Below are 15,003 nucleotides of genomic sequence, written 5' to 3'. Positions count from 1 at the left end.
TATGGTGGGGGCTCGTTCACTGCCGGAGCTTCCGGATTTTCCCCATGAACCTCTTCACCTGCTGCGGGTCCACCTCGTTGGCCCAGTGCCCGCCCAGCTTAAAGTGGGAGCCCACTATCATCGCGTTTGCATCCAGGTAGCTCTCGACATTGTCATAGGTCACTCCTGAGCCAATCAGCACGGGGATTCCCACAGACTGGGAAACGTCTGGAAAAACAGAAAAAATCACTTTAATGAATTTCTATTTAAGAACACGTCAGCAGTCGAAAGCTTCGTTTCCCACCATCCAGCAGCACACGAACGCATCTCAACCCTCCAGACTTACAAACCCTGAAGTCCACCTGAGGCTGTGAGCAACGAGGTTTAGAATTTGAATTAGATCATTTAGATTTCATTTAAACCTCTGAATATTACAAAGGAATCTAGTAGATCGCTACTAAACGCACTGCAGGCTGGACTCAGCACAGAGAGGCGTCGGGGTGAGGGCTGCTGTGGTGCTACTTCCTGCCTCTCAGTCGATATGTGACCCACCCTGATTAGTCTCACCTGTTCCCACTCTGATGATCCTTCTGTTCCCTGACACAGTCCGAGTGTTTTCCTGGCTCCGTGTTGGGACCTGGTCTTTGGGCCGTGTCTCTGATACGTTTGCCTCGTTTACTGTCAGCTGTTTGGACCTTGGGTTGAAGCATTGCTAACTAAAACGCAGCCGCTGCTAGCATGCGTGGTTTGTTTATCTCGCCTGGAGCAGCCTCTGCTATATAAACATCATCACCGAGTGCTAACTCCTTGGAGCTCAAAGGTATCTGACTGCATGCTGCGCAGGTCCTTTGGGTCGGTGCAGGACAGTGTGTGTGCAAACAGGCTCACTGCATGCATATTCTCTGGCTTCATAATGACTTTGCTCACCTGAGGCGTGCCCTCTCTGACCTGCCAGAGTCTCCTGCCTGTGCGCAGAGGGGTGTGGCAGATATAAGACTGACACATTAGAGTGTGACAGAATAGAAAATACGCTTCAGACGCCTTCACCACCTGCAGAGCTGCACTCAGTGAACCTCCGCTCACACGCGTGACCTGGTGAATGTGTCTGAACATGACCAGCACCTGTGTGTGTGTGTGTGTGTGCGCGCGCAGCAGTGGCATGTACAGCCCTCAGACTGTTTACAGGCTTGAGTGTCCGGCTGCTATAAATATCCTGGCTGCTGCTGCGAGGATGCGGTGCAGAGTTCAGACTCAGTAACCTGAGCTGATACAAACCTTACTGACTGATTACTGCAGGATTTATGGTCCTGTGCATGAAGCTGCATGAAGCTGCAGAGCAGCACCTCAACGCTGATTGCTTAAATGTTTTAAACAGGAAATGGACCTACAGATGAGGAAGCACAAAAACACGGCACTCATCAGTAACACCTGAGGGCAGGTATAGCTCTGGGTTTATCTCAGTGAATGTCGGTGGAGCCATGACTTTCATTTCTAAGCTTTCGATAGGAAATGGACTGGTTCTTTTCTACTCTGATCACTTAAAGACACAGAGGGAAAAACGAGTGGATTTACCTCCCACAAACAGCTCAGGTGGGCTTGACCCCCTGCTGTGAGTGTGACATTTAAAATTCAGACTCTTTGGGCGCCGGTTTAGCTCAGTGGTTCGAGTGCGACCCGCGGCCCTCTCTCCCTCGGGGTGAGGGGGACCTCTTCTGGACAAACGGGGTAAAAGCAGGAGGACCTGAGGTGAGGGGGCTTAAAAAAAATGTCTGATATGTTGTGAAATACTGTTCTGAGAATAAAGTGAAGTGTGCATCCGCCCACGCAGCACAGCTGATGAAGACACACCTGAACCCTGCAGAGCCAATCAGCTGTTTCTGTGCTGCATGCAGGTGAATCCTTGCTGCAGCTCTAACAGGAGTCACCTGACCTGAGATTTTAACTTCAGATTTTAATTTCAAAATAAAAATCCTTGTAATGTCTCCTTTTTATATTCTGCAGCGTTAATCTCAGCAGTGACGAGAAGCTGCTAGGATTCTGATTGTAGATGATAAAGTGATAAAATGCAGTGAGTGACGAGAGTCAGGCTAACATCTGGACAGAGTGTGCGTGTGTGCGGCAGGGGCGGGACCTCGGAGCTCCTCGGGGTCGGCCTGCAGTCCTGTGGCTGCTCCTGTGATGATGACGCCGTCTGAGAGGAAGAACTCAGCAGCACGCGCCGTCTCTGCGACGCTCACGTCTGACGTCAGGGCGTGAGAGCTGGAAACACACACACACACACACACACACACAGAGGCATGTGTGGATGTTACACACTGGAGATGATAAGTGGTTTGCACTGTAATAGAAATCAAACCTTGTGTGAGGTGTGTGAAAGTTTCATGATTTGCTGCTCAGTGGGGTGGATGCTCCTCCCACAGCAGCAGGTGAGCTGCCCTTCAGTGTGTCTGCAGTAGACACCAGAAGGACACCACAGGGGACCATCAACATGAAAGCCGCAGGTCCAGGCAACATCCAGGACGGCCTAAGAGCTCGCCAAAGTGCTGACACACATTTTAACACCTCTCTCGCCCAGGCTGGCCCCATTCACGTCCCAGTGCCTGAAAGCTCAGCTGTGACAGGCATGAATGACTGTTGGCCGGCCGCTCATCCTGATTATCTGCAGCTGTACTCAGACACAGGAAGTGTTTTCACGTCTTCTTGCATCACTGAGTACTTCATTCTTTACTATAACTGCACAGCAGGTGACCTCACCTGTGCTTCTTCTTGATGTCGGTGAAGATCTGCACGTGCTCAGCTCCGATCTGTTTGCGGTACCGCAGTAACTCCCCGGCGCCGGCGTTCAGGAGGCCTTCGTCTGCCACGTGAGCAAAGACGAAGGCCTCAGCCCTGATGAAGTCCAGGCCTGGAAGCACACAGCGCCGTCACCGTGCTGATCACACGTCCTGCATCTTTCCAAACACATCAACATGAACTGAATGAACAACTGAACCTGAAGCCAGAGCCACAGCCAGAGCCTGCTGATTGGCTGCAGTCAGGATCTGCGCTCCTATAGGCAGGGACGGACAGGCGGCCCTAACGCTGCAGCAGACGGCGGTCATGCAGGCGCTCACCTCGGGGCCCGCGCTCAGAGAGTACGGCACATCGTGCATGTTTTCAACGATCAGTCCATCCTGAAAGACGGGATTGGAGGTTCGGTTAGCGCCTCGCCTGTGCAGACTGCAGAGCTGTGAGGAACGCAAACAACGTGCACAAACGTACAACCCCTGCGTCTCTGTAGATCGCTGCCTCCCGGCACGCCGCCTCGCTGATTTCAGACATTTTCAAAGAGCCCAGTGGGCTACCTGAGGAAGAGGAGGAGCCTGTTATAAAGGGTCTCAAAGAGTACCCTCAACACTTAAGGATGTGGGCACCGATGTGCACATCATGCATGTACAAGAATACGAGCGCAAACTGTGATGTTTTTCTCTGCAGCTCCTCCTACTCAAAGTCACGAGTACACCTGGTGACACATCAGGACACAACCATGATCACCTGGACGAACAACAAAACACCGCATATTTACAGCGTGTCATTATTTATTCAACACTAAACCAAAACGCAGCGTGTGAGAAACTATCAGCTGCTGCTAATCGATGCAGGTTATTGACTAACTGATCATCAGCGGTGTGAGCGCCTCTGTAAAAGCAGAGCTTTGGTCTGTTTGCAGGGCGACCGTGTTCAGGTCTGTTAACACAATCCCAAAATATTCCTACGAGTGGACGTCCCAGCAAGTTTACCCCAAGGTCAGAGCGTGCAGAAAGTGTGTGTTAGTGTGTGAAAGGTCAAAGGTCATGACAGCAGAAAAAGTGAGAGCAGGCCTTGTTTGGACAGGAGAACGGGGCCGAGGTTCAGGGTTCAGGGTGGGTCATCGTCTGCATCGATGTACTTATTGTGTATTTTGTTGCCGTGTATCTTCGTATGAAGTTAAGGTCGATCGTACTGCTGCGAGTCTCAGCCTGCAAAAGGGATGTTTGATCTCGACTCACATTGTCCTGGTTAAATAAAGTTTAACTGCCCCGTCACAGGGCGACCACACCGGTGTGCGAGGCTGAAATGTTACACGTCTGACTTAATCAAGTTCATGTCTGAGCGCAGCGTACGCAGGAAAATGTCACATATCAGCTAAATCTGAGCCAATCAGAATGTGCGATGTTGTCTTAACCTGATGACGCGCAGGCCCACGCGAAGCTGGACGCCAGCTCACCCTGAAACCACATTTTGCAAACCTCTGTGCTCTTACTGACCTCCCCCTGCCACGACCAAACACTTCACCTGAACCTGGAGGACGCCGACAGGTGGACTCTGTTACCTGGCAACGCTTTCACGTGAATCATTCCGATAACGACGGATTTTAGACGCCCAAACAGCTCCAAAAACTTCATCCTTCCCTTTCTGTGCAGACGCCACAGAATGAAACCTGTTTGTGTCGTTCTCAGGAGGGGGTCATGTGACTGACCAAAGGTCGACTTTGTTCTGTTCACCAAACAAAAAGAGTATTTCAGCTTCACCGAAGACACGAACACAATCATCTCTGGAACAAGTTTCCTGGCTGTAAATCAGGGCCAGCAGGACGTGTCTCATCTATTTAACTTTTACGCTCTCTGAGGAAGCTGAAGTTTAACCATTAATGTTTGTCTGCACTCACCTGGCTCTGGGTTTCCTCTCAGACTCACCTTCCTCCACTTTCACCCACTTATTAAAACTTCTATTCTTCATATAGCCGCAAACCTCGAAGCTCCGTGCCGACCGCAGGAAACTCAAAGCAGTCGTTCTGCGCCTGGCAGCTCCATCACCCTCCCTCCTCTGCACATGCTCAAACCATCTCATCCTCTCTGACTCTCAGCTGCTCCTCTGATGGACTCCTCCTTCTCACTCCCAGTGAACGTCTGAACATCTTCAGCTCATCCTCTGCCATCTCCAAACAGCAGAGCTCACTGCTGTCTTTGAACCTTCCCTTTGTCTCGTGCTGCTACCCTTCCGTCACGAATCACCCCTGACATTCATCTCCACCCGCTCCGCCCTGCCTTCTTCACCTCTCTAGTGCACCGTTCATTGCTTTGGGTCCACACCAAGCCTCCTTGTCCTCCTTCCTTTGTCCAGAGGACACTCCCTGCAGTTTCCCTCAGCTTTACTTTCCCAGCATCCTTCCTTCACTCACTTGCTCTTCTTGATGTCCAAAGTCACCCTGCAGTCAACCATCCGATACTGTCCAGCTACATCCTCCCTGACACCACCTCAGTCTCATATCTCGCTCAGATCACACCTTCTGTACCTTCCTCCACCCCTCTGACCTCCACCCTGTGGGGCGTACACACTGACACCCTTCGACCTCACGCTTCATACTGGTGACCTTGCCTGTTACTCCTCACCTCCACAGCACTGCTCAGGCTCCTCCTTCAGGATTACTCCTGCTCCATTTCTCCTCCCGTGATCAGAGCTGTCTGTAAATCACGAGGAAGCCTCGGTGCTTCCCACAGCTCAGAGGGATCATCGTGGAAGTCTCCACTGTCCTGACCTGTGCTGCTGTGTTTGTAAATGCAGATGCTGAGCTCTGTTACGGGTCATGTCTCAGCAGCAGGAGGAAGGATGGTACCGATGTGACGTTATTGCATTTCCTGTATAAGCTGGTTATTAAAACCACGGCCTAATGAATTATCATATTCAGCCTGCAGCAACAACCGTGTGAGGACGCTGTCATGTGATCACGTGACCAGCAGCCACAGATTTGCTGACGTCAAAGGTTGGTTCGCCTCCTGCCACTTTATCAGATTTAATGGTGAAGTTGGGAGCCCGGGGAGGAGTCCGGAGGCGGCTGAGCGGGTCACTCCGTTACGGTCGGAGGCGGGGCGAGTACGGCAGCCCGCAGTGGACATGTGGGAGGCGATACGCTTCATTTTCCCGCTGAATCACAACCCGGTCCCGTGACAGACACTGAAGGTAACGCGCACGGAACCCGCTCGCTCACTTGCTGCGTCATTCTGCCCGCTTTGCGTCGTTTTCCGCGTCTTTCTGCGCCGCTTCTGCCTTTGTTTACATCTGACACACAGCCACGCGGTGCCCGAGCGCTTCCGGTCTGCGAAGATCCGCCCCTCGCAGCTGTCAGCGCGGCACTCACGCCCCCATTTTTACCGGCAAAACTAAAAACTCACCGTTTCCTTCACGCTCGCGACCATCCGCGTAGAGTTCAGCCAGCATACCTGCCGCGTGCCCTGCACAGGTGAGCGGCTGAGGTGACGCAGCTCAATGCGGCTGTAAAGCGGCGCAGAGGGTGGAGATTTAGCGCCAACTGGAATCTACGCCTCCTGACGTGGAGCTCATCTGCGCTCTGCGAGGCGCCAGCTCGGAGCAGTTAGCCCGGCCTAAGCTCAGAATCCCGGGCACCGCGAGCAGGAGAGCACCGGAGGACAGAGAGCACACACCTGGAGAACACACTTGGAGAACCCGAGGGGAACCCACTGCGGGGTTAAACCTTCCTTTGGAGCTCTCGGCGGAGCAGGGTGAACTTCAAGGGAGGAACTTGAGGTGAGTTTCTGCAGCTGGCTAAAAGTTTGCGTGAGTAGAATTGGGGCTTGATTGCCTGCAGCGTAATGTGACCCAGGCTCCCACGTTAAACCCCCACGGTCTCCGGTCCAGACGTGGACAGCCCCCGGGGGTTCGGCTCTTTGTTGGCCGCTCCGTGTCCGCATCAGGCGGCCATGATGTGCAGCCGGACTCGGTAAAATATCGCTGTTTTCGGTTAACCGAGCCCCGTGGCCGCCTCAGACCAACCTTGCTCGGTGTGGCGTGGATGTCGGGGCAGTTTCCCGGGTCTCCGAGGTCCGGTGGGGGGGCTTTGGGGGCACTTGGAAGCGGCCTGCTGCCCCGCTCTCCGCGCCAGGCTGAGCCGGGCTTTGTCGGGAGGAAGGCGGCTCGGAGTGGGGGTTGGGGCCGCTGTACGTCGCACTTTTACGGCTGTTTAAGTCTAAATTTCAAGTCGTTTGTCGTCCACAGGTTTGCTCCCACGGACGCTTCCACGGCCCCGACTATAATGAGAGGAACACGGTGAGTTTGGCCCACGCAGGAAGAGCCACCAGGAGCTTTAGCCTCACGGGCTAACTAGCCTGTTGTTTCTGGACCGTGTGAGCGTTTACCCGTGCTAACCCGGGTTTGTTCGGCTGATTGTGGATATGGCAGCGCTCGCTAACAGCTGCTGTTTGCTTTGCTTGTTTCAGGGAAGACACAGAAGCGAAGAGTGCTCCTGCCGAGGCCCCCAAACACACCACAGTCCGACCGAGGAAGAGGAAGGCAGATGTTGCTATTGTGAGTGTCCTGAAAGGCTGACAGAGGCTCCAGCAGGGCCCCCCACACACACACTCTGCTGGGGTGGGTCATTGATGTGTTTTGTCACAAAGAGGGTCACGCAGGGTTCCAACAATGTTGGACATCATATTAGAGCCACAGTGAGGAGAGCTGACAGAAGCAGTGGGCCTTCATCTGAGGGGAGATGGTGAACAGCACGGAGGCGCAGAGCGCGTCTTTAAGCTCAGGTTTTTTGTAACTGCAGCCCGAAGGTCAGCGGTCACCTGATCCAGCCCTAACTTATTAGCTTTGCCAGGAAGACGATTTGAAGGCTGATCACCTGACACCAAGCGCGGTCCACAGGAGGGGCGCCTCCAAATAACAAAAGCATGAGAACGATAACTCCAGGGTTCCTTCTTTTCTGTTTGTTCCTCAGGTTTTACCGGATCTGGATGAGGAGGTAGCAGAGATGACGAAGAAGAAGCAGCGCGAGTGTGAGGTGGGTCTAATTACCTGCAGCGACTCCACGCCCACAGTCTTGGAGGCGTGTGTTCCTCCTCCACCCTTCTTCGACTCTAACCGAGCTCTTCCTGTCTCCCAGCCGGGCTGGAGTCCTGCAGCTGATCGCGTGAGTCCGCAGAGGTGGATCTCCACGCCTGATCAGGAGGAGTGCCCGCTCGTCCCCCTGGTCAACGCCAGCTTTCCTCATTACAGCTTCCACACCACATGTGTGACACCCGTGCACCACGCGCCACTGCCCGCGCTCTGGTGAGTGGTGCTGATGGCTGCTCAGCCCTCAGTGGTCGGGGGTGTTTTCCTTTAATCTGTCACCTGTACCTGTCCCGTGTCAGCGATCTGTTTGACTCTGTGTCTGTCAGCTGGGCCAGTAAGGACGCCGTGTGGAACAACATGCTGGAGAAGGACAAGTCCTACACCAGAGATGTCCACATGATGGACAAACATCCACACCTGCAGCCCAAGATGAGGGCCATCCTCCTGGACTGGCTCATGGAGGTCAGTACTGAGTCTGTGAACCTGCAGCGCCACCTGATCTCAGGTGTGTCTATACGTGAGATTTTAGCTTTACGCTAACCTTTAGCTTCAGGCTGCAGGTTTTACTGTGGACGATCCACGGCAGACGCAGCTCGGCGTCCCGGAAACCATGAAATCATTCATCTAAGAATAAACAGTAAAGATGCAGTCACCTTAATGTACTCAAGGTGTGTGTGTGTGTGTGTGTGTGTGTGTGTGTGTGTGTGTGTGTGTGTGTGTGTGTGTGTGTGTGTGTGTGTGTGTGTGTGTGTGTGTCAGGTGAGTGAGGTCTATAGGCTGCACAGGGAGACGTACCACCTCGCTCAGGACTACTTTGATCGCTTCATGGCCACCCAGAGGAACGTCCTCAAATCCACGCTGCAGCTCATCGGCATCACCTGCCTGTTCATTGCCGCCAAAGTCGAGGTGGGGAGGGCGGAGCTCTTCGGTACCGTGCGGGTGCTTTGTTGCGGCGTGTCTGCTGCGTTTCTTATCTTTAAATGTTTCTCTCCCAGGAGATGTATCCTCCCAAAGTCCACCAGTTTGCCTACGTGACAGACGAGGCCTGCACAGAAGACGAGATCCTCAGCATGGAGATCATCGTCATGAAGGTAAAACGCACGACCTGCCTCGGCCTTAACCGACCTCTGAGCACACCTGTGTCCTCACCTGTGAGACACGGCCTCTGTGGCGTCATCAGGTTTCCTTTGGTTTCTCAGCTGAAGACTCGGTGACAATTTCACTGTTTGGTCCATTTAATTCAGCTTGATTTATGCAGCGTCAAAGGTGCTTTATACGGTCAGGTACAGAGAAGCCCCAGCAGCCAGACGGTCCTCTATGAGCCAGCACCTGGTGACAGTGGGAAGGAAAAACAGGAAGAAACCTCCAGGAGAACCAGGCTCAGGAAGGGGCGGAGCCATCTGAGCAGTTTAATGATGCTCATTGTGTTTAAAAAAAAATCAATTTTAGTTTGAATCAAGTGATCTCGATTCCTTAAATCCTGGATCTATTTTGAATATAAATGTATTTCGTCAGAAACAACACAATCTCAGGTTAAAGCTCACAAAACTATTCAACAACCAGCAAACGGCCAAAGCTGTGAACGCATCATTTCGTGATGTCATTCTGTCATCGCAGCCCTTAAACCTGCGTCAGATGGGAGATTTGGGTGTCTAACGTGGACTCGTCTTCTCTCTAGGAGCTGAAGTGGAGCCTGAGCCCACAGACTCCCGTGTCCTGGCTCAATGTTTACATGCAGGTGGCTTACCTGAAGGACGCGGACGAGCTCCTCCTCCCCAGATACCCGCAGGCCACCTTCACGCACATCGCAGAGGTACGGCGTCTGTTACCATAAATGAATTGTGCCGATGTGCTCGGAGACGAGCGTCTCTCGCTGAGGTGGGACCGTCTGTCTCCCGCCGAGTGTCTCTGATGGTGCGTCTGCTTTCAGTTGTTGGACCTGTGCATGCTGGACGTGCGCTGCCTCGAGTTTTCTAACGGCGTTCTCGCTGCTTCGGCGCTCTTTCACTTCTCGTCCCTGGAGCTGGTGGAGACCGTGTCAGGTAAAAATCCTTTTCCACACTTCCTGTTTGTCCCTGCTGGTGTGACTCCACCCCGACTCACCTCCTCCTCCTTCTGTCCGTGCAGCTCTGAAGAGGGTGGAGGTGGAGGAGTGCGTGAGGTGGATGGTGCCGTTTGCGATGGCGCTGCGAGAGGTCGGCAGCTCGCCGATGAAAACGTTCCCGGGAATCTCTGCGGATGACATGCACAACATCCAGACACACGCCCCCTACGTGGCCTGGCTGGTAGGTCCAACAGCTGTGTGTGCGTGCGTTTGTTTATTTCCCCTCACAGTCACCGGTTTGTAACTTTATTGATAAGTTTGTCGCTCCGGGGCACAATCGGCTGTTTTTGACTATTTCACCTTTAAAACAGCTTCTCGCCTTGTTTGGTTTCGTTCTTTCAGGACAACCTCGTGTCTCAGTTTACCGTGTTAACACAACTGATCTGAAATCAGACAAACATAAAATCAGAGTTTTATTTTTTACTGTAACAAACACAAACATGTTTAAAGAATAATTTTCATAACTTGAAATGCAAATATAAATTGTAAGTTTGCAAAACTATGCACAAGTTTTGCAAATAAAGTTTTTTGCAGCCATTTACCGAAAAATGCAGCCAAGCATATTTTTTATAACCATTTCAAAGTATTTACAGAACAACCAGCTGTTCTGCATCAAATAAGAGTCACACAAGTTTTATTTGTATTTGTGCCGCTCCAAAAAATAGTTTCTGTCCACTATAAGACAGAGGAGCACGTCCCAGCCTGACGCCTGCAGGCTGGGACGTAGATCCAGAGATTTTTTATCATCTCTGGATCTACGTGGCCTCTCGACACAAGATGAGATACCTTTATTAGTCCCACAAGGGGAAGTTTAAAAACTTGTCTATAGATCACTGCATTTCCATGTCGCCTTACATTGGTCGTGTGATTAGGACACGCCCACGTGTGCGTTGACCCCCAAAGCGTTAATATCAGAGCAGAAATTCAGACAGAATAATTTTGTAAAAATGATGAACGACGGCAGAAAAACGTGAAACGCGCTGCCACCTCTGGTTAAACGAGCTCGAAGCAGAAGAACTCCGTCGCGGCGGCGATGACCGATCGGCGCTTTAATGGTTGAAAAAAATGACATTAAATGCTCACACAAAAACTTTAAAGACAGGATCCAGAAAACTGCTCAGGATTGTTTCCGTTTCCTCCTGAGAGCCGAGGAAAACTTACGTCGTTTTTTCCAGCATGGGTTGCAGCGAGGTTAAGGCCTGAGCGGTCATCGCAGGTGGCAGATAGAGGGCGGAGTTATGTAGACTCCTGGGCGTGTACCGCAGGTGTCGATGGGGACAGGATGTAGTAAATGTGGAAAAAGGTCCAAACGTGTGCTTTTTCACATGCGTGTTCCTGCTGTGTTACAGGAAAAGGCGTACTCCTACCAGGAGGTGGAGCTGCAGTGTCACGGCGGCTGCCCCGTCCCCTCGGGCGTCTTGACTCCGCCCCTGAGCAGCGAGAAGACCGAAGAGCCGGATCGAGGCGAGGCCACCGTGGTTAAGATCAGAGCCAGCATGGAGTCTCCGCCCCCCCAGTAGCAGAGCGCTGCTGACGCCGGCGGGACAGGAAAGCTCGGCGTGTTGGATTTGAGTTTCAGCTGAGATTAAATTTTTAATTCCAGGGAGGGAAACAGCAGCGAGGAGACGCGTCACCGCCATGGGGACGTGCTTAAGCTCCGGTCTGAGCGCGAGCAGAAGAGACTTTGTTTTCATGCTTTTTATTAGCGGTGCTGCTGAACGCTCGGATCAAGTCCAACCACGCCTTTATTTTCTATGCAGAGGCCAAACTGAGGAGACCTTTAGTGCGAGCGAGCGCGCTTAAATCTATTAGTGGCCTCATTTGCCCCCAAACTATTTCTAGGGTCGTGTTTGGCTCTACGTGCTGCTATAAAGTGGGCTGAGCATGATGGGAACTGCGTGTGTGTGCGTGCGTGCGTGCGTGCGTGTGCGTGTGCGTGCGTGTGTGTGTGCGTGTGTGTGTGTGTGTGTGCGTGTGTTTTCCTTTTTAATGGGCACAGTGTGGCCATGTTCTGCTTGGGGACCAGTAGCTTGGCTACCTTGATGGACAGGTGAACCAGCCGGGCTTCAGAAGCTAAATGTTGACTGTCTTGAACTTTGACCTTTTTATCCCAAAAATGTCTCTACATGATTTGTTTTGTTTGTTTTTAATGAAATGCTGCTACATGTTTTCCAATAAAGGTTTTTAAGCTCTTTGACGTGATGAGTGTGAGATGGGCGAGCTCAGGCTGCGCTCCACCAGGTGGCACTGTGACACCGTCAGACGCTTTAAGCTGATAGGAAGGAAACGGGAACTCTAAGAGCATCTCTGGCACTCAAACATGAGTTCACTGCATTCAAACAGGAGGTGAGGTGTTAGGATAACACAACGGTAGTGATGCTGACAAAAAGAGCTTGAACTGAAGATGTTCTGATATTGACTGGCAGTGAGACGGGATCAGAAACGAGTCCATCAGAGGGACGGCTGAGGGGGGAGGGTGGGAGAGGAAGAGCTCAGAGGAGGTTCATGGATGTAGTGAAGGAGGACATGCAGAGGGTTGGTGTGACAGGAGGATGCTGGGATAGGAGGAGGTGGGTGTTACATGTCTGTATCTCACTTCTGCAGGTTTTCCTCTGATCTGAAATGTTTTTGCATGCAGGAAACACGCAGACCATGAAGCTCGGTCTGAACCTTTTACATCCTTCAGGAGTCAGTGGCCCACACTACACCTTTAACTGTAATTCATTATTATCAGGAAGTCCTAAAAACTCCCTGAAAAGCCTTCAGCTGATCCAAAATGCTGCAGCAAGAGTCCTGACAGGGACTAGAAAGAGAGCAGATTTCTCCTGTATTGGCTTCCTTCGCTCTCGCTCTGCAGGCCTACTTGTTGTTCCTAGAGTATTTAAAGTAGAATGGGAGGCAGAGCCTTCAGTTTTCAGGCCCCTCTTCTGTGGAAACAGGAGACAGACACTATCTCTGACCTCTGTTTCTCTCACATTGCTGACAGTTTGATGTGAGTTGTGCTGATTTTAGATTTAATTTGAAGCTCAGACCCTCCAGAACACAAACACGTGACTCTGATCTTCATGGGGGACTCCCAGAATGCACCTGCGGGCACAGGTAAAGTCACCTGAACCTGAGTCAGCTGGGTGGAGAAACTCGTGTTCTGTTCTTTGAACTCTGGATTGGAAACACAGCATGAACCAGCAGATTAAAGCAGAGAGCGTGCTGGTCCGGTCTGTGAGCCTCGATGACGGTAGCTCAGCTTTATCAGACCGAGGGTTCACTTTGTCAGGCTCTGGGGACACGAGCTCCTTGGATGGAGAGCAATGTGGACGTCTCAAAGATGATGGATGTGCTCGACGAGGGCTGACGAGTTCTTCTAAAAGCAATCAGAAACTTTAACAAGTCTAAATTTCTGCCATTCCAGGTCCCCCCCCACCCCCCACCCCCCGACCGCTCCTGAAACCGCTGCTTTGTTAAAGTTTGTTTATTTTAAAAGGTTTTTGATTTTGTTCTGTCAGTGCTCAGAGTGCTGGAGGCTAACAGCTACAGCCAATCACCTTGAATCTGAGCCGCCAGTTTGGACCGTTAATCAAAAACGCTTCACTGCGGTGTGACGTCACCCATCAGCTGCTGCTGCACCAACACCACCTCCGACTTCCAGGAGTGTCTGTGAATTTTCCCACTCAGGAATTCACTTAATCCTGACCCCACAGGAAGGCACGCTCGCTCCTTCAGGATCGTCTTAGTGAAGAGTGGGCTTGTTTCAGCCTCTCGAGGGTAAAAAGGCCTGACCGCTGGTCTCATTATGTGCCGAAGGAGCTGTGGATCTGCTCGCCTGGTTTCATGTCTTCACACAGGTGCATGAAAATAGCTCCGTGATCTGTCGCTGTTTTAATCAAACTTTTTATCAGGTTCCCTTTGGAGTCCCAGCGTCCGTGAGCCGCTCAGAATCAGACGATGTTTTTGTATTTATATGTTTGTGAGGCCAGTTTGGGTGGGCTGGAGTTTTGCTTTCTTCACGGTTTCTAAAGTTTCACGTGGAGATGTGCTGGAGAAAAAAAGAAGCAGCTGCGGATCGGGGAGATCGGGATCCACGTCTGGCTTCTGGTGAAGCAGCGTGGTGGATGCCTCCGGGCTCCTGGTGGGGGTGGAGGGGTGGTGTTTCCTGCCTGTGTGAAGTGATGTTTGCTCGAGCTGAGCGGCGTCAGAACCAGGCCAGACCTCCCTCAGGGCCGTGCCACCGCCCCATGTAAACAACTTGCTCCAGTGTATGTTAGCAGACACTTTGATGTTAGCAGCTCTCCCGCTTTCTCTTCTCTTACTCTTAAATATTTCATGCATCGCATTCATGTCGCCTGGAACGGCTGCAGTCGCTCTCAGGCACCGCTTTGGGTAACGCACACTTTCAGCTCAGACTCAGTGAGTCCACTAAAGTTTGTCAGGTCTGCAGAAGCTTTGAGGGCTCGAGGAGGCGCTGGACAGGCTCCTGATGGTTTAGCTGGGATTGTACCTCCCTCTGGTGGACACTTGCGATAACTACAGTTTACCTGTGCAGGACTTAAATCCTGATGTTGTTATTGTTACTGAAGCAGGGTTTCCTTGTTGAGCTCAGTGTCTCAGTGTTCATCACCTGTGTGTGTATATTAAAGGTGACCTGTTCTGCCCTCCCTCCTTATCTGGTCCCGCCTCAGTGCAGCCCTTTAACTCATCCTCTCTTTGAAATAAGCCGTTTTAACGCCAGTTCTCTCCTCATTGGCTGCCCCTCAGAAGTTCTCTTTAAGACAGAGACTCCAGCATGATCTTAAATGGGCGGGACCACTAAGAGCTGTCGCCCAATAACCTTGCGATAAAATCACCTCCTCCTTTTACTGTGAAGAAGCTTAAATATGTTAAAATGTTCACATTTACTAAACCGTGCGTTTATAAAACCGATGAGAAAAATAAGTCTCAGTTTCTCCGTGGGAATGCTGAGTAAATCGGCTCCTTGGACTTAACTACCTTACTTGTGTATGCCTTTCAGTCCGACAGTTAAACTGACTCAGACCTGTGGCTCAGCTGATACA

General features: G+C 51.7%; 2 protein-coding genes across 4 annotated transcripts; one reads left to right on the top strand and one right to left on the bottom strand.

Moving 5' to 3' along the window:
* Positions 1-16: 16 nt before the first annotated feature.
* LOC146718040 (uncharacterized protein F13E9.13, mitochondrial) lies at positions 17-5,381 on the bottom strand. 2 transcript variants are annotated; one of them, XM_085464818.1, is made up of 7 exons: positions 4,667-5,381; positions 4,331-4,494; positions 3,241-3,323; positions 2,972-3,152; positions 2,734-2,884; positions 2,111-2,238; positions 17-207 (listed from the first exon to the last, which is right to left on the bottom strand). In XM_085464818.1, exons 1-7 carry the CDS (start codon positions 4,846-4,848, stop codon positions 17-19), a joined length of 1,080 nt encoding a protein of 359 aa, XP_085320944.1. In that variant the 5' UTR covers positions 4,849-5,381. The 2 variants fall into 2 exon arrangements, with proteins under 2 accessions (XP_085320944.1, XP_085320870.1); XM_085464744.1 differs by lacking the exon at positions 4,667-5,381 and having other exon boundaries at positions 4,331-4,660.
* A 939-nt stretch (positions 5,382-6,320) lies between these two features.
* Positions 6,321-11,874, top strand: ccne1 (cyclin E1). 2 transcript variants are annotated; one of them, XM_085464629.1, is made up of 12 exons: positions 6,321-6,543; positions 7,012-7,062; positions 7,233-7,320; positions 7,736-7,798; positions 7,901-8,067; positions 8,178-8,313; positions 8,611-8,757; positions 8,847-8,942; positions 9,530-9,664; positions 9,782-9,893; positions 9,979-10,136; positions 11,305-11,874. In XM_085464629.1, the coding sequence occupies exons 2-12, from the start codon at positions 7,049-7,051 to the stop codon at positions 11,473-11,475; spliced, it is 1,287 nt and encodes a 428-aa protein (XP_085320755.1). In that variant the 5' UTR covers positions 6,321-6,543; positions 7,012-7,048; the 3' UTR covers positions 11,476-11,874. The 2 variants fall into 2 exon arrangements, with proteins under 2 accessions (XP_085320755.1, XP_085320690.1); XM_085464564.1 differs by having other exon boundaries at positions 6,479-7,062.
* Positions 11,875-15,003: the final 3,129 nt, after the last annotated feature.

The sequence above is a fragment of the Copadichromis virginalis genome, linkage group LG1 (assembly GCF_057382275.1).
Source record: "Copadichromis virginalis isolate Kocher_CV1m ecotype Utaka linkage group LG1, C_Virginalis_male_GT1.1, whole genome shotgun sequence".
Classification (NCBI taxonomy): Eukaryota; Metazoa; Chordata; class Actinopteri; order Cichliformes; family Cichlidae; genus Copadichromis; species Copadichromis virginalis.
This window is presented reverse-complemented; position numbering and strand designations above follow the sequence as displayed.